The 22,056-nt window shown below is 32.2% G+C and overlaps 2 protein-coding genes across 2 annotated transcripts; one reads left to right on the forward strand and one right to left on the reverse strand.

Annotated features, from left to right (window-relative positions):
* Nucleotides 1-1,662: 1,662 nt before the first annotated feature.
* LOC107004699 (8-hydroxygeraniol dehydrogenase-like) lies at nt 1,663-4,512 on the forward strand. The gene is made up of 5 exons (XM_015203007.2): nt 1,663-1,845; nt 2,211-2,324; nt 2,934-3,444; nt 3,911-4,064; nt 4,186-4,512. Exons 1-5 carry the CDS (start codon nt 1,748-1,750, stop codon nt 4,386-4,388), a joined length of 1,080 nt encoding a protein of 359 aa, XP_015058493.1. The 5' UTR covers nt 1,663-1,747; the 3' UTR covers nt 4,389-4,512.
* Nucleotides 4,513-5,027: 515 nt separating this feature from the next.
* On the reverse strand, nt 5,028-20,708 carry LOC107003580 (TMV resistance protein N-like). The gene is given in 12 exon segments (XM_027913049.1): nt 5,028-5,884; nt 6,130-6,259; nt 6,577-8,923; nt 10,880-11,167; nt 11,984-12,468; nt 12,471-13,063; nt 14,507-14,583; nt 15,093-16,715; nt 17,505-17,777; nt 18,170-19,259; nt 19,561-20,089; nt 20,499-20,708. Coding segments are annotated over 9 exon segments (6,411 nt in total). The 5' UTR covers nt 20,073-20,089; nt 20,499-20,708; the 3' UTR covers nt 5,028-5,884; nt 6,130-6,259; nt 6,577-7,453.
* Between the last annotated feature and the right edge of the window lie 1,348 nt (nt 20,709-22,056).

Below are 22,056 nucleotides of genomic sequence, written 5' to 3' on the forward strand. Positions count from 1 at the left end.
ATATATATATATATATATATATATATATATATCTTCGTCCTATACACTTATAATTATAGAATACAAATATTCTTCTGTCTAATTTTCTTTTGTCTTTCTCTTTCTCGTTTTATACATACACAAATTATAGAATTGATCTTTTGTATACAAATGCTTTCTTTTGTATATATATAACGAATTATACAACTATTTTTTTTATATATATAGCAAAATATACATATTTATTTTTGCTATAGAGCACAATTATGCAAAGTATAACTATATATGTCTTTTATACCAAATTAATCTTTAATCATGGCGATGTAATATGTGTTCTCACTTCAATTTTTAATTGCTTAAGTTTATTAATTTGATTTCATCTAAATAATAATGCAGACAAAGATTTTCTTATAAAAATAGAAATTTCATAAATACTGAGTTTAAATACCAAACATGAGAGTGATTGTGCCGCAATTTGAATTTAATATTTAAAATTATACAGTCCAAATAAAAAGTATTAGGAAAAAAGGGGAAAATAACTCGATAAAAATAGTGGGAATATGTCGGAAAAGTGCAATTATTAATTGGTCTAAATTTCATACTATGTTTTTATTTTCTTTTAATTATCGTTTCACATTATCTACGTGGATCTTCTTTAGCCACTAATATTAACTTTAAGTTTTTCACGTTTGGAAAGCTTTTCAAAAACCTTTTTTTGGGGGGCAATTTAAGGAAAAAAATAATTAATCGAACATATTGTGTTTAAGTTATCACACTATTTTGTAATTGTCGTCATTTTCATATGAGTTGCTTTTTTAACAACTTTTTCCAACTCTCTCAACTCCCTTTATTCAAGGCATAATACATAAATATGTCTTTTAACTTGGCTTCAAATCACATTTATGTCCTTCAACTTTGAATGTGCACAAATAGACACCTGAACTTGTATAAAGTTGAACAAATAGACACAAATGTCCTATATGTCATCCTACATGTCATGTAGTACTCATGTGTTTATTTATTTAAAAGTTGGATAGTTAAAGTGTTTGTTTGTGCATTATGAAAGTTGGAGGTCAAAATTAAAATTTGAAGCCAAGTTTAGGGTCCAATATATGTATTATGCCTTTATTCAATGCTTGACAACTTTCTTCATGTGGCATATATACGTTTATTTTGAACACTCAGATAAAAAATGCGATCGTGAAACAAGGGGTAAGGAGTGCTTGTCATGGGAAGAGAACTTTCACCTTGACGGAAAAGTTGTTGTTGTCCTTTTTTCATGCCATATATCTTTTGGGTCTTTTGAAAGTAGTCTCTGTACATCTACGTACATGGAAATTAAGAATAAGGTGATTTCCATACATTGTATTTTCCGACTTTCGTGGACCTCACTAAAAGATCTCACTAAATGCATTATAATATTAAAAAGTTAAAAATATTTTTAAAACTGATAAACTTCAAACTCTAGATCCACTTCGAAATAAAAACATAATGTGAAACTATTTTTAAAAGTCCTGCAAATTAGGACTAAAGAACATTCTACACCTATCGACCACAAAAAAAGAAGTCAAAATCCAATTTGTTTAAGTAAGTCATTAGTTGTTACACCTCATCGATAACGTCACTTATTTTTCACTCAAAATCCTATAAATATGGATCATAACATAAGCAACTTCTGTATCATCCATATTTTCTACATTCTTCTCTATTATAATAATTTATTACTATATATACACTACAAAAATATTTTTATTTTCAAACAAAAAAAATGGCAAAATCATTTGAAAATGAACATCCAATTAAGGCATTTGGATGGGCAACTAGAGACACTTCTGGAGTTCTTTCTCCTTTCAATTTTTCAAGAAGGTATGAATTATTATTTTTAATTAATTTTGATGATGTGTTTTTCGTTTCTATCGAAGACAAACTCTCTATAAGCTTAGCTAAGGTAACATCTGAGTACATATGTTATAATAAAAATAGGTTTTAGCGATAATAAATATATTTATTAATAAATTTATCAGTATTGCTTATTTGTTATTGAATCAAATATCGTTATAGGCTCTGACGACATTTACAAAAAGTGACAAAATGTAATTGTCACTAGCAACCGCCTCTCATATGCTAGTGACACTACGTTTCTCGGACCCTGCCTGTATGATTATACTGAATTTATTGTTGTTGTTTTACTGTAAATTTGATGATGATCATTTTGTGTTAAATGGGTGCAGAGTGACAGGTGAAAAAGATGTGCAATTTAAAGTTATGTATTGTGGAATTTGTCATTCTGATCTTCATCAACTCAAGAATGAATGGGGAAATAGCAAGTACCCCATGGTGCCAGGGTAAATTAATTTGTTCTTTTACTTTTGGTTTAAAAAAAGTTCAGGTTATTTTTTAATAGTAAGAAATCCAAAAATATTAACTAGAATTTTCACCGACGAGATTCAGAAATATTAAGGCACGAAGAAGCTAATTCAACATCCGCTATATACACACATAAGTTATTTTTCGGCGAAGAACATTGTTTACTAGCTAGTTTCCCTTTTCTCTATATTTTTTCAATCTTCACATTATATTTGATAGCAATCCTGATTTGGTTCTTAGTCTATATATTTGGCCATATTGAGCTCTTGATACCTCAGTAAATCCTGAGTTGTTCGGACATGTTACTCCCTCTGTCTAGTTTTACTCGGTACGGAGTTTAAGAAAGAACAAAGACTTTTAAAGCTTGTAGTTTAAAATGAATGATAGAAGTTATTGTGGCTATAATTCATTTCAGTAAGGTTAAAATGGATATTTTAAAGTTACATGTGTCACTTTATTTGAAAACAGACTAAAAAGGAAAGTAAGTCATATAAACTGAGACATTGAGTGAGTAAAAATTAGCGGAATTTGTGTCGATTCGATCTACTTTGTGAGTAAAGTGTAACTTATTGTAAATATAATTGCAGGCATGAGGTTGTTGGTGTTGTAACTGAGGTTGGAAGCAAGGTGGAGAAGTTTAAGGTTGGAGACAAAGTAGGTGTTGGATGTATGGTAGGATCATGTCGAAAATGTGAGAATTGTAGCGTTGATCTCGAAAATTACTGTCCTCATCAGATTCCTACATATAACGGCTATAGCTTAGACGGAACCCTCACGTTTGGAGGTTACTCCGATATGATGGTATCCGATGAGCATTTTGTAGTACGTTGGCCAGAAAACTTGTCGATGGACGCTGCTCCCCTGTTATGTGCTGGAATTACGACTTATAGTCCTTTGAAATATTTTGGACTCGATAAGCCTGGAATGCACATTGGTGTTGTTGGTCTTGGAGGGCTCGGACATATGGCTGTTAAGTTTGCAAAGGCATTCGGAACCAAAGTGACTGTCATCAGTACATCTGCTAATAAGAAGAAAGAAGCAATTGAGCGTTTGGGCGCAGACTCTTTCTTGATCAGTCGCGATCCTGAGCAGATGAAGGTGAATATAACTACTCGTTATCATTGAACTCTGTGATCATCTTATCTGAATGTTAGAAGTGTCTTCGCCTGATTCTTTTTCCATGAGTCAAAAGCATGTTAAATTTCATCTCTGACAATGGTGGAATTGAGATTTTTGAACTCACAATCTCCCCCTTCTCTGGTTCCGTGTTGAAGACTGTGACAGTTTTATCTGAAAGCTTAAGTTGTTATGCTAGTTTAACAATTTAAACACGAGAATGGGGGCTACTCGTTATCATTGAACTCTGTGATCATCTTATCTGAGTGTTTAATCTATTTGAGAGAGCACTTTTATTTAGTTAGTAGTGTCTTCGCCTGATTCTTATTATTGAGATTTTTGAACTCACTCACAATCTCCGCCTTCTCTGGTTCTGTGTTGAAGTGTGTGACAGTTTTATCTGAATGGGGCTAACCTTTTGTTTGTTCGTCTATTTATATACGAACAGGCTGCAATGAACACATTGGATGGGATTATCGACACTGTATCTGCGGTGCACCCTATTCTTCCATTACTTATGTTGATGAAATCTCATGGTAAGCTTGTTATGGTTGGTGCACCAGAAAAACCGGTGGAGTTGCCCGTGTTTCCTCTACTTATGGGTAAGCAAATTCAAGATTTCAAATAATAAAGTATACATAATGTAATGTGGTCTTTCATGCACATAGCAGAAGCTTAGTGCAACAGACGGTCTTTCCTAAAGTTTGTATATACGGAAAACAGGAAGGAAGCTAGTGGCTGGAAGTTGCATAGGAGGGATGAAAGAGACTCAAGAAATGTTGGACTTTGCGGCAAAGCATAACATAACACCAGATATTGAAGTCGTGCCAATGGAGTACGTCAACACCGCGTTGGAACGTCTTTTGAAATCGGACGTGAAATATCGTTTCGTGCTAGACATTGGTAATACATTGAACCAGAAATGAGAATAGGGAGGGGATCAATAATGTAGCTAGCAGTGTTTGTTTGCTTAGATTACATTATTTTCAGAAATGTTTTTGTTGCACTTATTAAAATAGAAATAAAAATGTCTTTCCATTCATCTGAAAACGTGCTTCGCAGGTTTATTCCAATATATTTTACATAATTTTTGTATTGCAAATGACATATGACATTTACTTAAAAATCAATATTTTTACAATAGAAAATTCAATATATCTTCCGAATAAAAGAACACATCCTTAATTATAAAATTGACTAAAAATGCATAATGATTGAATCATGTACTAATATGATGATTTTACTATTCAATATTTAGCTTATTAAATAATTTAACATTTAAATTTAATGTAGAGATAGAATTGTAATATTCAATTCCTATATCTCGCAACTCTTCACTTTTTCTACTTTCTGGTATAGAAAAGTCAAGTTTCACAATGCTCTTTTTATTAATATTAAGATCCAATATGAATGAAGCTACAACTACTACATGAAATTATATTCTTTATAATACTCTTCTCTCGAACTAATTAGAGAGGCTGATATAATGAATGTAACTCATGAGGATTATTTAAAAAACAATTCTACAAATAAACTGAAATCAACATATATATTTTGATTCCTACTTCAAGCGAGTAATGAAATATTATTATTAGATAAAATCAAAGAAATTAGCAAGTCATAACATTCTTGTAATTAACACAACTTCCTCCTCTTCTTCAATCAGGAACATCAAATATCTTTATGGAGTAATACTCTAACCTAAGCAAATAAAAACAATGGGGAAAAAAAGAGAGGAGCTACCAGCTTAAATTTTGAACAAAGACGTTCATATGCAGTGTTACTAATTATTGTTTTCATAAAGATTGAAGTCAACAAGTTAGACAACAGACAGACAGCTCCTTAGATTTGAGTAGTTACATGTAATAAAATAGTGAGAGTCCTTACTGTATCGTTGCAGCTCGATGAGTCCCTTCTCTGCTGACAACATCCACGACTCCAACGATATTCAAGACCTTCATATACATAAAAATATATAATAAAAAACTTGTGAGCTAGTCAATCTCGTGACATAAGAGAACAATGATTTGTGTGACCTAATCTAATGTTAGAATCTCCAGCCATACTCCATACAGACATTTTCCCTCCCTTGAAGATCGGATCGAATGAGGAGTTGAGTTAAGAACAGCTATACATACTATGACTAATTTTGTTGCAGTTCAGATTCACAAAGTTATAACTAGCGTACCAACTTTCAGGCGAATTGACTGATACAATTCTACCAATTCCCGGATGGTGGAACCAATTTGGGATATTCCCCTTTGTGGTAAACACTCTTAGTGACTGAAGCAGAAATGTCATGCGGCAATGATGAGATATTTTGAAACAACAAATTACTAGTTGTTCTGTTACAAACAGAGGAAAAGTGTGTCCTTCATAGGCGGAGTTACCAGCGTTGTTGTTCTCATGGCCCCAGTTTGCACTGCAAAAGTAATAAAGAACCAAAAAGAGTGAAACTTGTTAAAACCACTTATAATAAGTAATCGAGATATCGATGCTACTTATTACTTTCATAAAGATTGAAATCAACAAGCTAGACATCAGACAGTAATATAAAAAATAAAATAGCGTATTCCTAATCCACAATGATTTCACAACATCTTATATTTCACATTTTCCTTCAAAACAAGTACAAGAGAACTGAAAGAGATCACGAGGGAGACAAACCTCAATTTCACTCCTGTCTCACGCCTCTTTGAGAGAGCACCAAAATGAAGTAGTAGTAAGTTTTAAAGCCATGGATCAGTTGCTACCTTTGGGAAATACACTTTGCTTTTTTTCTGTGAACTTATAACACCTACAAATGATAACACGGTAAAATCTAGATATCGGTTGAATATACATCTGCACAAAGACGTGATCAATTACTCCAACCGTTCAATTAAGTTCCAATAGATCCGTTCTACTACACATTTGTATATTCATATCATCTTGGAACTTATAAATTTAATTCAAAACATTAAGGAGTGTTAAAATAACTCAGGGCTTCTCAAACACACATTTCCAAAGGGTTGCTTTACTTGAGGATCAATAAAGATGCAATTAGACAAGATGCATTTTATATTCAACATGCAAAGTTTAAAAATTTAAACTTGCTCACATCCTTTAACTCACCACGGTTAATGATGGCTCAGCACAAACGGAGACAAGATGGAGGATTAATTTGGTGAGCTCCTGCCAATAGGAGAAAGACGAACGAAAATAAAAACTTATCGGTTATGAAAGAAGACTCAGTAGCTAACAGAAGGAGAGAATTACATAAAGAGAGAGAGAGAGAGAAAACAATTTCACCACCAAAATCAAGAGTTAGGCTTGTCGGAAAGAGCTGCAAAGTTTCTGTATGGTACTTCCGATGCTTGGTTAAGGATAAATTCTGGATCATCCACGACATCCGATTGCATAAGGGAATCAGGTATGCTTTGGTTTTAGTTATCCTGCCAGAGTAACATACAGCAAATCCCAAGAAGTTATCATGTACGTACCAATTTTCAGTCAAATTGACTGATACAGTTTTATGTGTTCCCCGATGGTGGAACCAACTTGGGATCTTTGTCCCATGATGCTCAATAGTAATCATTCTTAGTGATAACGAATGTGAATCAGATATATCGTGCTGCAATGATGAGATATTCTGAAACAACCGGATCGAAGCATTGCTCCAATCTGCATCTATTGTGAGTAATTGCTGTGGAAATTCTGGCAGCTGTGTAAGCCTCTTGCCATCTGATAATACCAACAATCGAAGAGCACCGAGTTCGGATATGCTTTGAGGCAAATGCTCAAAATTATTTCCCTTGAGATACAACCCTTCCAAAGAGGATAAACATTATATGTAGCAGTGTTTCTTTGCTTAGATTACATTATTTTCAGAAATGTGTTTGTTGCACTTGTTAAAATAGAAAAAGAGTGTGACACTTTGTAATTAAAATAAAAATGTCTTTCCATTCATCTGCACTTTGTTAAAGAGAGAGCACAATTTAATTACCTATATTTAATCTACTTGTGACCTTTGTTTCTTAGAAGAGGAGCAAGTGGCCTCTTCTTCATATCTGCACTTCCTTATCCCAATCCCAAGCTCAGCTTCATCTTTATACAACAAACGAACTCCATATTCCTTTATTTGTCCAGGGGCAAATAACCGAAAGCAGCCATAGTCATTTGGTGTTTTTTCATATGCATTAGATGCATCCCATAAGCCACCAAGAGGTACCAACAAAAAAATAATCACAGATTCATCTAAATGGTTGGATAAGGCAAATTGCTGGGCCATTGACGACATCCCATCATCATCACATAAGGGAATCAAATGAGCTGTGATGCAATCAAAAGAATATTCGCCACAGTAACATACAGCAAACCCCAAGAACTTATCCGGTTCATACCAATTATCAGGCAGATTGACTGATACACTTGTGCCCCTTCCCTGATAGTTGAACCAACTTGGGATATCCTCCTCCAAACTCCCATACACTCTTAGTGACAAGGAATGTGAAGAATAGATGTCATGCTGCAATGATAACATATTCTGAAACAACGAGTTACATATCCGATCATTGCTCCAATCTGCATCTATTATGTCTAATTGCTGTGGTAATTCTGGTAGCTGTGTAAGCTTCTTGCAATCTAATAATTCCAAGTATCGAAGAGCACCAAGTTTGGATATGCTTTGAGGCAAATGCTCAAAATTATTACTCTCGAGAAGCAAGTATCTCAAAGAGGACAAGGATCCAATGTCTTCCGGAAGTCCTCCATCTATTATATTGCAGTAATTGAGATCCAGATATTCCAATGAGCGTAACCCTTTACTCACGGGAGGGAACACGAAGTTCACTTCATCGTCTGATTTATTATTTTCAAAATTCAACCATTTAAGCTTGTTCAACCGGATGATGGAAGACGGAGGTCGTGAGATTAGAGTATAACTGGCATCAAGCTCCCCCAAGTTTTCTAAATCACTTATTTCTTCTGGCAAGCTTTCAAGTTTTGAGCAGTTGGACACATTCAGCTTCACCAAGACTTTCAGCTTACAAATGCTGCTTGGAAGTGATACAAGGTTTTCCATACCATTCAAATGTAGCTCTGTAAGATGAGGTTGGAGATCAAAGAAAGAAAATGGCAGTTCCCTTATCCTAGAGTATGACATCCTAATCTTTATGGCAGTTCCCTGCTTCCTTATTCCAAGGATTTCTGGAAATCTCTCTAAACTACAACAGAAGCTTAGATTCACAGATTCAAGAGATTCCACATTAACATATGGAAACCTCTCAAGTTTGGTACAAAAAGACAAATTTAACTCAATCAGTTTTTTGCAATACTTGAGGGAAGGATGAACTTCTTCAAGACTCGTACATTTCCTTAGATTCAAATACTCCAAATTTGGCATCCCCTTGAAATCAGGTGTTCTCTTCAGGCTTTTGGATTCACTTAGATCTATCCATCGTAGAGACATAAATTGCTGCAGCTATTCAAAACACAGAAAGAAATGATAGTAAACGAAATGTTTACATTACAACTCAACGTCTGAAATGAGAAATTGTTTACTATGTTACCAATTTAAAAAATATATGTTATAGTAAATAGTATTGCTTATTTAAGTGAATATTTGAATAATAAGTTTAACAAAAAATAATATTGCATATTCTTTTATGCATGTTCAATGTGGATCATCATATATATCTCTTATTCACGCAAACTACGAAGATGTTCAATGAAAATTTTTATTAGTTAAATGCAATTATTTATATATTTATTTCAATTTGATGAGATTCAATAAAAAAAAAAATTAGTCTTGTCTCACTAATTTTACCTTATAGACAATATTTGCTTTGTATTTTTCTTGTCATCTAACCAGATATATTTTATGTGTATTCTACGTTAAATTATTTAGATGTCACATGAACATGGAAGTGAACAATTACATTTTATATATTCACATATCTTCACATTTGTTATGTGTTTTTCTTTTTAAAAAAAGATCTCGAAATATTTTAAAATAATATATTTTGAAGTTAGAAGATCTCTTTAGCTTGATAATACATTTCTGACATATATAATACTTTAATTTAAATACAAATATCTTCTTAAATATAAATATATATTTGTATTAATGAAAATATTTATCTCATAAATTAGCTATTGAATAAATAATTTAGATAAACTAATACAAACTTCATAGGACATTATTTTAAGTCATATGAATTTTCTTCGTCTAAAATACTGAAATATTAAGAAATACTAAATAAGTAAAACAAATGGATAATGTTTACATAGTAATAACTATTTTGGAGCAAACCTCCTTAGAGTCTAAATCACATAAGTAGCATTGGTTAAAAGTCATTCTTTTGTCTTGAGCATAAAAAATAAATCGTGAAAATTCTCTAAATTTTGGAAAAATATATTTAAAAGTATATATTTACATCACAAGAGAAATTATTAACAAAAACAAATGAATTTAGACTACATCATGTTAACTTCATATATTGGAACATTAAATACTAATGTATATATTAAGCAAAAAAATAATTATTATATCACTAAAATTATATTATTTTCCTCAAGTACTCGAGGCTGTGGAATATACCCTCTTAGGATAGAACGACTTACTTCATCAGAATAGTGGTACCCCAAATTTCGCTTAACTTCGAACTCACTCAACGACAATAAATCACACAAAATTTAAAATGCAAGACGAAGAGGAGTAGAAGATTAGAAAAAATGTGGTTGAAAAATGAGAGGAAGTCCCTCTATTTATAGTCAACAAAGGATAGTGTGAACAAATTTTTTTGTGTCTTATCTGAAAAATCATGACCCAATCAAGAAGTCACAACACTTTGAAAAAACACAACTTATTGAAAAAGTCACAACTATTTGAAAAAGTTACAACTTATTAAAAAGTCACTACTCTTTGAAAAAGTCATCACAACTCAACGAAAAATCACAACCCTCTGAAAAAAGTCACAACTTATCGAAAAAAATCACAACTCATTGAAAAAGTCACAACCTAAATTAGAAATATTATATTAATTTGAAATTCAAATTAAAAGTTCATGCTTATAAGGTAAAATACATAGAGAGAGATGGAAAGTACATGCTCAGAAACTAGATAAAAATCATGTTATAATAAATAAATAAAAGGTAAAATATCTAAAAGATGACCTAAATCTTAGCATGTTTTATTTGGTGCACATTTAAATTTCCGCTATACTTGATTATCCAACATATTTCTTTTTTGTATCTTCTTTAATAGATGCAAGAGGTTAGACTGCAATTATAATATGAGAATGTACAAACCAAAATAATGTAAAATACATTAGTTTGAGTTTATGAGATTAATAACTTATTTCATTTAAAAACAGGAATCATATATAATTCTAGGACAATTAAAAATAGAAAGTATATATCTGAAATAGAATCGTACCTTTGTTTCGTTCCATAAATAATGTAATAAACTCCATCGGAGATCAACATGAACAAGCCTTCTCGGATTAAAATTTTCTGGCAATAACTTCCAAGGATAACCATACCAGACAAACCAACACAAGTTGTTGGAAAGGTACTCAATAGAGTCATCTTTTAAATCACTTTGGGAACCCCATGGACGTAGTATCCGTAATATCCTAAGCCTTTGCATATTTATCATTGCGTCTTTGCTTAAGTATACTTCTTCAGGATTAGTAAACCAGATTGCTTCCAGTGCCATGGTCACCTATAAAAAGATCATGTACAATCAAATTATCAATATCAATGTTTTCTTACTCTATCTCCGAATGCACCAAATTTTACACCAAAAAGAAATGTTCTTGCTCTCTCTTCATTATTATATTATTATTTCTTATTTTATAAAACAAATTTTTTTTCTAAAACATTCACCATATATAATTCATATTATTTCTTTTTATAATCGTATAATATAAAAGTATTATATTTCGTTGTACTTTTTAAAATTAATATGTATTTTATATTTCAATTTTGATGTATGTCAATTACTACTTTGTTGAATTTTATTATTTTCGGTTATTTTTTAGTACATTGTATTATTTGTTTAAAAATTTATATGTTTGCATTTTTAATTTTTCTGAAAGTTAATTGTAGTAATTCATATCCAATTATAATTTATAGTAGAATTAACATAAATTTAATATTTAAAAAAAGTCATATATACAAAAATTAATTTATAGAAAAGCTAAATTTTATATCTAAAATTAATATTACCAAAGTATTACATACAAAATTATTAAATATTCAAGAGATTTAATTAAAACATACAATTTTATGTAATGTTCAATTAAAAGTTTGTCTAATGAAATAATATTATAATATTCAAAAAGTTATTTGGTGCAAAAATTGATGTGGATTGGAGCTCAAAACACCAAACTTTACACCAAATATAGAATTTGGTGTAAAATTTGGAGATGGTCTAAACATCTACTAGACTAATTCATGGCTTGATAATATAAGACAAATGAATTTTGATATATGAAAATTAAAAAATGAATATTATTGCAGTATTTAGCCTACTTACAGTGCTGTTGACGATCACATCTTCGAAATCTTCAGCATTCCATATTCTGCTACATTTTCCGGAATCCTTTTGTTTTTTCACTACATATCTACCCATGTCTTGAATTAAGTCATGCATTTGAATTGTATCATATATAGTGATGAATACAAGAGATTTCTCAATTAGACCGCGCAATCTGATATGGGCCCCCGAATCATAGCTCTCAAGAATTTCAATGGCCTCATCTTTCCTCATCCCTCTAAAGAAGCATGCGATATCTAGAAATATCGTTTTCTCTTTATCCTGCAAACCTTCAAAACTTATTTTGAGGGTTTTAACAATGTCTGGACTAGATTCTCTCTTTATCATATCTACAACTTCTCTCCACATAGTTGTATCTTGATTATGCAACCAAATCCCCCACAATCTCAACGCTAAAGGAAGGCCTTTAGCATGACTTACTACCTCCAACGCCAGCTCCTTAATATGCTCATCTGGAGCTTCGCCTTGAAAGCATAATGATTGAACAACTGAATAGCATCATGTCCGAGTAGTGTAGTCACTTCATATACTACATTATTCTTTCCTATAATTTGCTTGTTTCTAGTTGTTGCAATAATTCTGCTCCCACTGCCAAACCAACGAAGATCCCCTGCTAAATACTCCCAATGATCATAATGATTTATGTCATCAAGCACAACTAGAACCTTCATAAAACGAAATCTATGAGCCATCAGACGCTTCCCTTCCTCCTTATTATTCACATATTTTTTGTCTTCCCTTAACAGTTCAGAGAGAAGGATATTTTGTAAAGAATGCATTTCATCTGTGTTAGTTTCTTTTACATCTGCAAGGAAACTTGCACCCTGAAACTGAGGTGAGAGTGTATCAAAAACAGCTCTTGCTAGAGTCGTTTTACCGACTCCCCCCATTCCCCAGATCCCCAAAATCCGAACATCATTAGTTTCCATCTCTAGCAGGGATCTTACTTTCTCCAAATGAGTATCTATTCCCACAATATCTTGCAAATAAGATGAAGAAGTCTTGCATAATTTGGAAGAAACATCGTCTATAAGTTCTCGGATACATTCTGATTCAATCCTACAAAAGATAAGTGCATAATCATGATACAAGACACATAAATCGACTCCTCAAAATATTACTATGTAACAATGTCATTGAGTAAATAAACTGATATAAATATACAAAATCAACACAAGTGACTTTAGCAAGTAATTTTGTATACTTGGATGACCATAAATTAGCTAGTATGTGTAGCTAGTCTTCATACTAAATGTTGTCCGAGTATCGGCACCTCTAAAACTAAGAAAGACATCATACTTCCATTTAGGACAGTACGGTGAATTACTCGCAAAAGAGGACGAAGATGCCATGGATTCAATTATACGTCTAATAAAAAGAAAACACAAATTGTGTGTATAGATTGTAGATGTGGTAATAGAAAGAAAATGAAAGATGATCTACTCTTTGAAAAACAAAAGAATCAATTATTTAGTTTATGAAATCAAAGGCCCTAAGCCTACTTGAGTGGAAAGGAAGAATCAACAACTATAAATAAAGACTAGAAGAGGACAAAAGCTTTAAAAAAATCTCAACAGTTTTATATTAAAAGAAGTAGAAAACTCTTCCAAAGACCACCTACCCACCCTCCACCAATAAAAGAGATTTGTCCTTTCCTTGATTAAACTAATTTATGGATGGAATAAATGAAATGAAATTTAGCAGAAACTTACCTTTAGAGGTATAATTTCTATAATTTTTCTTAATTTTAGTTTATTTTTAGAGTATGCTGTATTTTTTTTTGTATAGTTTTGTTTTTTTTAAAGCGCATGAATATCTCATCTAAAAGTTCAAGCTACTAGAGAAAGTACACTTTAATCAGTTAATAGTATTCTCTAACATTTTTTAGTGTACAGTATAGTCTTTTCATAATTGAATTATACAGTGTGTAAGTTTGTTTTTTTTTTTGTTACTAAAAAAAGGAGACTTGTGGTTTCTGAATAGTATACATTTTCTTCTGTTTACTTTTGCCCTTTTCCACTAACAAAGAGCCATAAAAAATTAGAATAAGAAAGTGTCTATCTAATTAAGGGCTATTCATAAAATTAACGTAATTTAAGTGGTTAATTTATCTACAAATGTCATGATAACTTCATCAGACTGCTAGATCATAATCTACCACTGGAAGTACTAGATTTCTGGAAATAGTTCCCCTCTGCTCCGCTTGCTTTGTGATGTGAGACGACTTACTAATAGATCAAAATGCATCTATCGTTTCACCCGTTTTGGCTTAGATTTATTGCCTCACACATATTCATCTGTAGTTGGATTTAGGACAGGCTACTCATCAGAAAATGTGAAGATAGTAATTTAATGGAACGTGGTATTCTGGTGTAAAAGAGGTGTCGTGTCACCTTTACTAATAAGACTAGTATATATGTAGATTTGAAGAGAACGGATTATTGCATACCAAGTTCTTTCGCAAATCTCTTTCTCAGGCCAAGACTCTAGTTGTTCTGTTACAAACAGAAGAAACATGTGTCCTTCATACGCTGGAGTTCACTGATGTTGTTCTCAAAGTACCATGATCCCAGTTTGCACTGCAAAAGTATCAAAAACCAAAAGAGTGAAACCACTTATAATAAGTAATGGAGATATAGACGCTACTTATTACTTTTATAAAGATCGAAGTCAAAAAGCTAAACAGCAGACAGTAAGAAAATATTCCTAATCACAATGATTTCACAACATCTTATATTTCACATTTTCCTTCAAAAGGAATTGAAAGAGATCACGAGGGAGACAAACCTCAAGTACTTCACTCCAGCTTCCCCCACCGTCTCACACTGTGCTGCACTTTGATTGTTTCATCTTATTCCCAACTTCCCTACCATAACAAGAGAGGTATTTACATCAAAACAGAGATTTCTGAGACAGCATCAAAATCAAAAAACATACAACAAAGTAAAAATCGCGATACTCAGAAAAAGCAGAATACTGGCTTTGCAGTAAATGAATACAGTTTTACTTGGTACAAATATGAAAATGCCCCCGACAAAAAGTGTATTGCTAAAGTTAGAGCATGATCAAATACCTTGTAATGTTTTCAGAGTATTCGACAGATTCTGGTCACAGAGTGATGGTGTTTATACAACAAATGAAGTCCACACTTCTTCGCTTCTTCAGGAAAAGTTAACTTAATGCACCCAAAGTCATTTGGTGTTTTTCCATTTGCCTTCAATTTATCCAATAAGCCAGTAAGAGGTACCAAGAAAAAATGAATACCATGTTTATGAAGATATTCTGAAGGAATGGAAGTGGATAAGGCAAGTTTCTGGGCGATACACGTCACCGGCCTCCCATGATAACAGAACAAGTGAGCTATGCCATCAATAAATTGGCCAGAGAAACATACAGCAAATCCTAAGAAGTTGTCACGTACATACCAATTTTTAGGCAAATTGACAAATATAATTCTACCATCTTCCCGATGGTGGAACCATCTTGGTATATTATCCCCCTCAGAGGTGAACACTCTTACTGATAAGGAATCTGATGGACAAATGTCATGCTGTAATGATGAGATATTCTGAAACAACGAATTACAGATCAAATCATTTCTCCAATCTGCATCGATTGTATGTAGCTGCTGTGGAAATTCTGGCAGCTGTGTAAGCCTCTTGCAATCTGATAAGTCCAAGGATCGAAGAGCACCAAGCTGGGCTATGCTTCGAGGCAAATACTCAAAACTATTTCCACTGAGATTCAACTCTTTCAAAGAGGATAAGCATCCAATGTCTTCTGGAAGTCCTCCATCTATTAAATTGCAGCCATTGAGTTTCAAAGTATTCAAGTTTAGCATCCCCATGAAACCTGGAAACTCTTTCAGCCTGTAGCAATCTGACAAGTCCAACGATTGAAGAGCACTAAGTTGGGCTATGCTTTGAGGCAAATACTCAAAGTTATTTCTGTTGAGATACAATTTTTTCAACGAGGATAAGCATCCAATGTCTTCCGGAAGTCCTCCATCTATTAAATTGCAGTACCTGAGATCCAGATCTTCCAATGAGCGTAACCCTTCATTCACCTCAGGGAACACAAAGGACACTCCGCATTGTAAATTTTGTTTGGAAAAAGTCAACAATTTAAGCTTGTTCAAGCAGATGATGGAAGACGGAGGTCGTGAGATTAGGGTATAGCTGGCATCAAGCTCCTCCAAGTTTTCTAAATCACCAATCTCTTCTGGCAAGCTTTCAAGTTTAAAGCAGAACGACACATCTAGCTTCAGCAAACCTTTCAACTTACAAATGCTGCTTGGAAGAGCTACAAGGTTTTGCATAGAACTCAAATTTAACTTTGTAAGACGGCATGCGTATTGCTGAATAATAGATGATGGTATTTCCCTTAGCCCAGACCAGTTTATCCTGATCTCTAACTCTGACTTCATTCTTCCGAGGATTTCTGGAAATTTCTCTAAACCATAGCACTCATCTAGGTAAAGACGTTCAATAGATTCCACATTAACACACGGAAACCTCTTAAGGCGTTTACAACAAGTCAAACATAAATGAACGAGTTTTCTGCAACTTCCCACGGAATGGTGAACCTCTTCAAGATTCTTACATTTACGCAGATACAAATACTCCAAATTTGGCATCCCCGTGAAATCTGGTGTTCGCATCAGGCTTTTAGAGTAGCTGAGATCTAGCTCTCGCAAAGACGGCAAATGCTGCTATTCAAAGCACAGAAAGAATGAGAATTGGGCTGCTATTCAGAACACAGAAATATTAGTGAACTATTCAGAATACAGAAAGAATCAAATGACCTTTGTGATTAATTTAATCCCTTACACAAAAAATGAGTAAGGACATTCAGACATGAGAATCAACACAATATTCTGTGTGAAATTAGAAATCATTTTACTTTATTTTTATATCGATATTACATGTTTGAGAAGCTAAATAAAAGTGTGTATAGAAATGAAAAAAGGTCAAAAATATCCTCAAGACATTAGAAAGAAATCAAAATACTCTCGTTGAATCAAATTTGCTCCTAACCTTATTTTCAGGCTTGATATTTCCCCTATTACATTTAATTGAACAAGCAACCTTTATTTGTTGGTCCACAATTATATGGCATTTAACAAGTAACCCTTATTTGTTGCTCCTTAACGCATTAGAATAACCGGCCCATTTTCTAGGAGCAAAAATTAAAAACCGACCCATTTGAAAGCAACACATACAAATAAATGAAACACACAAAAAGGAAAAATAACATCCCTATATATGTTTTTAACAGTTAGAGTTGGTTAATAAATCACCCAATTTGAAGCAATTGTATGTTACATGTGTTTCCATGCCCGATTGGGGTATTCAAAAGACACTTATGTCAATAATAAAAAGTGTACGTATAGTCATTAGAATAGTTAAGATGTCCATCTAGAAGTTGTTGTCAACTTTGAGATTCTATTTATGTATCTGAGAAAAAGATAAATAATTAAAGATGAATTCAATAATAGTACCTCTGCTCCAGTCCATAATTTACACAGCGAACTGCTCTGGAGATCAAGATAAACAAGCTTTTTAGGTTCAAAGTTTTCTAAGAATGACTCCCAAGGATAACTACGACAGACAAACCAGCGCAAGTTGTTGGGCAGGTATTCAATGGAGTCATCACAGGCCTGAAAACCGAAGATGGATAATAATCTAAGCCTTTTCATGTTTTTCATGGCTTTTTTAGTAAAGCATAGCTTTTTAACATTATATATCCAGATTGCTTCCATTGCCTTGGTCCCCTGGAAAAAGGTTCATTAGTCTACAAAGTATAAAATCTGCATGCCAATATGACTACTTTCTAACTCCCTGTGATGACAAATATCATCATTTTGCATTACTTATTATTGCACGTAAAAGCTAGCACCATTAACAAAAACTTAAGTGTACATATTAGTTAGGTCTTTCTTAAGAAAATTATCGCTGAAGAGAAATACTTTATGCAATTAATTCTATAATCCAATTTCTTGTAATACAATTTTTGACAAGTTCTTAGAGTCAAATCGAAAAGTTTTTCATGTAGTGATAGAACAAAGTTGAAATTAAGACAGTACCAACAATTTTCATCTTTTAAATAAAAAGTAGAAGATGAAGACTAAAAATTGAATATTATTGCATTGTTTAGCCTACTTACAGTATTGTTGACCATCACTTCTTCGAAATCTTCAACGTCCCAGAGTCTGCTTTGTTCTCCCGAATCTTTTTGCATTTTTACCACATATCTACCCATATCTTGAATCAAATCATGCATCTCAATCTCATCATTTTTGGAGATGAACACAAGAGATTTGTCAATTAAGACATCCAATCCATGTTCAGCTCCAAAACCACAGCTCTCAAGGATTCGCGTGACTATTTTTTTTCTTTTTCCTCGTAAGAGACATGCTATATCTAGAAATATCTTTTGCTCTTCAAGCTCTAAACCATCATAACTTACTTTGAGCTTTTTAACAATTTCTAAACTGGAGTTTTTCTTAATTTGGTCAACAGTGCTAGTCCATTGAGTTAGGCCTTTATTATGCAACAAAGAACCCCACACCTTGAGGGCTAAAGGAAGGCCTTTAGCATGATTTACTACCTCCAACGAGAACTTCATAAAACGTTCATCTGGAATTTCTTTTCTGAAAGCATGTCGATTGAACAATTGAATAGCTTCTTGATCAGATAGTGTAGACACTTCGTATATTGGATCATCCTTCTCTATCAAATGTTTATTTCTAGTTGTTACAACAATTCTGCTGCCATTACCAAACCAACCAACATCACCTGCTAAATACTCCAAATGATCACCATGATCTATGTCATCAAGCACAATTAGCACCTTCATAGAACAAAGTCTACTCTGAATCATGTACTTTCCATCATACTTATTATTGACGTAATCATCTTTTTTTCTTAACAGTTCAGAGAGAAGGGAATTTTGTAAAGAATGCAGTTGATTATAATTTGCATTTTCTTTAACATCTGCTAGAAAACAAGAAGCTTTAAATTGACAAGATAGAGTATCAAAGATGGCTTTTGCTATAGTCGTTTTACCAACTCCACCTATTCCCCAAATCCCTACGATCCGAACATCATTGACTTCTATCTGAAGTAGGGATTCTAGTTTCTCTAAATGAGCATTTATTCCCACAACATCTTGCAACGAAGATAAAGAATAAGCACTCTTGCATAATTTGGAAGAGATGTGATCAACGATCTGTTGAATATACTCTGCTTCGATCCTGCATAAATAAGAAGATTGATTTTGGAGAAAGTGAGAAAGTCAATTATTAGTGACTATTTCATACCTTAATCAAATAGGAAACAATGTAGTTCATGGTAATAGGCTAATAGCAACACTCTATAGTTGAAGTATGAATGTTGTAAAACTTGTATACATTAGAAGGATTATTTTGTATTCTCTTTGTATAAATTCTTGTTCTATAGTAGAATATCTCTAGGTTTCACAGAAGCATCCATATTTGAATGGAAATTATTCCAATTCCCATTTCATTAAAAAGCAAATATGTGTTTCTAACTTACCCGTCACGGATATCATATCCTTTTAGATCTGCGGCAGCAGTTAGGGCATTCCTCCATCCTTGCACCTTCTGCATCCCCTCATCACCGTCACCCTTATACCTTACTTCATGTTTGGCAAATGCTTCTGCAAAGCTCTCACTTTGGTATCGAACATGTGATGGATCCACATCATAGAAGATTGGTACGACTATTTGTCCATTTTTTTCCTCCTTGCATTCCATGATCTTCACTAGTTCATTCAAGCACCACCTCGATGTAGCATAATTCCTTGAGAAAACGACGAGTGCAACTTGAGAATCTTTGATAACTTTCAAGAGTTCTTTTGGGATGGAATCTCCATGCTCTAGCCTTTTATCATCTTGAAAGGTGAATATTCCCCTATTTTTCAAACCTTCGTAAAAATGACCCGTAAATGTTTTTCGAGTATCTTCACCTCTAAAACTTAAAAAGACATCGTACTTCCATCGAGGACAGTTTTGTGAATTACTCGCAAAAGAGGAAGAAGATGCCATGGATTCAATTGTACTGTCTGAAAAAGAAAAACACACATTGTGTTTATTTAGATTGTAGTTCTGATAATAGAAAGAAACTGCAAATTGTGGATGAAAAAGTTTGTTTTTTTAAATCTTAAATTATGTTAATAGCTTTCTTTGTCAACAAAAGCAGACAAGTTGACTTCAAAAAACAAAAGAATCAATTTTTTTGGGCAAAGAAGTATCATGAACAACTCAATTTCATGTAATTTTCATAAACATTTCCAACTTGACATAGTGGAATTTACACTCCATAAAATATTCATCTTCAAACTTGGAATCATAAGTTAACAGCAAAAACAAGTTTAAATTGCGGTATTTTACTGAACTAAAGCAATTATCAAACAAATTTATATACAAAAAAAAAAAGATTATACACAAAATCAAGTAGAAAAAAGTAAGCACCAGCCTGAAAAGAACAAGATCCACGTTGCTAGTTGCTCCGGTTCACCGGAGCTAGAAGCTCTTCGCCGGAACAGTGCAGAAGACAAAGGCGCTGACTGGTTTTGGGTTAAAAGGGAAGTGGGTCGGGTCAATTTTGAGGCGGGTTAATTTAGTTGGATCGGATTGTAATTTGGTGGGACTGGTAAGTGACTTGACCTCTAATCTGATATTTGAAAATCAATATATCAATATAAATGAGCGATCACAGACAAGGTGATGTGACACCTTTCTATGATCTTCATTTGTATTTAGTTTTTTACTCTTTTTTTTTTAGTTTTTTTTAATAAATTAATTATTATATCATAAAAAGGATTACTAAAATTTATTATAAATAAATATTTTGTTAATGGGGGATCATTTATAACAAAAACTCTTCATCTTTTTTATTTATTTATCTTACTTATAATAAAAGGAGAAATATAATTTATTTATTTTTGACTTTTTTAAATTTAAATTAATTATTTTACTATAAAAATATATTACTTTATTTATAAAAATAAATATTTATTAATGTGGAAATATTTATATAAAAACTCTCTATATTTTTTTTCTATTTGTTTCTCTTACTCCTAATCACGAAATCATAATAATTTTTTTTACATTTTAAGAATTTTTATTTTTATTTTTTTAATTTATTCACTAGGAGTTACTAATCATGACTTGCCCCTCTTTAATTTCTACTTTTAATCATATTTATATCTCTCATAATTTTATATCCACAACCTCCAAATTAAATTTATAAGTTTATGATGTCTTATGGTATTCCTTTATTTTGCCTATAAATTCATATTAGTTTCATGAAGATTCACATTCACAATTATCCTTTTTTCTTTTCATCATATAGATTTGGTTTGTTATAAAAAAGAAGTAAATGAAGGTATGAAATATTTCATTTGCAAATTTTTATTTTTTATTTTCTCTATTTTTGTCTATATAAATTAGTATTTGGTTTGTGAATAAAACTAACATGTAACCAAAAAAAAACATGAAGTTAATAAATATATCGTTCTCAAGTCCTCATTTTTCCATTTCCTTTATTTTGTCTTTATAAATTCATATTTATTTTCATGAAGATTCATATACAAAGTTATAATTTCTTTTCTTCATTATACTTTTTTTGTGAATTAACTAACATGTAACCAAAAAAAGTATATGAAGGTAAGATATATTTCATTCTAAAGTCTTTCTTTTTATTTTTATGTACTTAGACATGCTTTCTTAATTTATTTTTTTTTATGTTTGTATTATAATTTATCAAGTAAGTATGACTAAAAAATAATCTCTGTAATTCTTAACAATGTGTTGTCGGTATGCAATTTCTCTATCTAATAGTTAGTTTTTCAAATTTAATATAGTTTGATTATAATATTTGTTAGATTTCAAAAAATAATTATTATTTAGTATTGTTAATACTACTGAAAAGATAATATACAAATATATTAAATAATTTATATTTCGTTCTTTCTTTTGACATAATTATTTTTAATTGGTGTATGATTTTTTTAATTTAGTTGGTTGC

Source organism: Solanum pennellii, chromosome 11 (genome assembly GCF_001406875.1).
Source record: "Solanum pennellii chromosome 11, SPENNV200".
Lineage (NCBI taxonomy): Eukaryota > Viridiplantae > Streptophyta > Magnoliopsida > Solanales > Solanaceae > Solanum > Solanum pennellii.

Bases quoted from the DNA above. Each gene is read 5' to 3' on its own strand.
- LOC107004699 (XM_015203007.2), top strand. From the start codon at position 1,748: ATGGCAAAATCATTTGAAAATGAACATCCAATTAAGGCATTTGGATGG. The intron at 1,846-2,210 runs GTATGAATTATT...AAATGGGTGCAG, and splicing joins CCTTTCAATTTTTCAAGAAG to AGTGACAGGTGAAAAAGATG. The intron at 4,065-4,185 runs GTAAGCAAATTC...TACGGAAAACAG, and splicing joins CGTGTTTCCTCTACTTATGG to GAAGGAAGCTAGTGGCTGGA.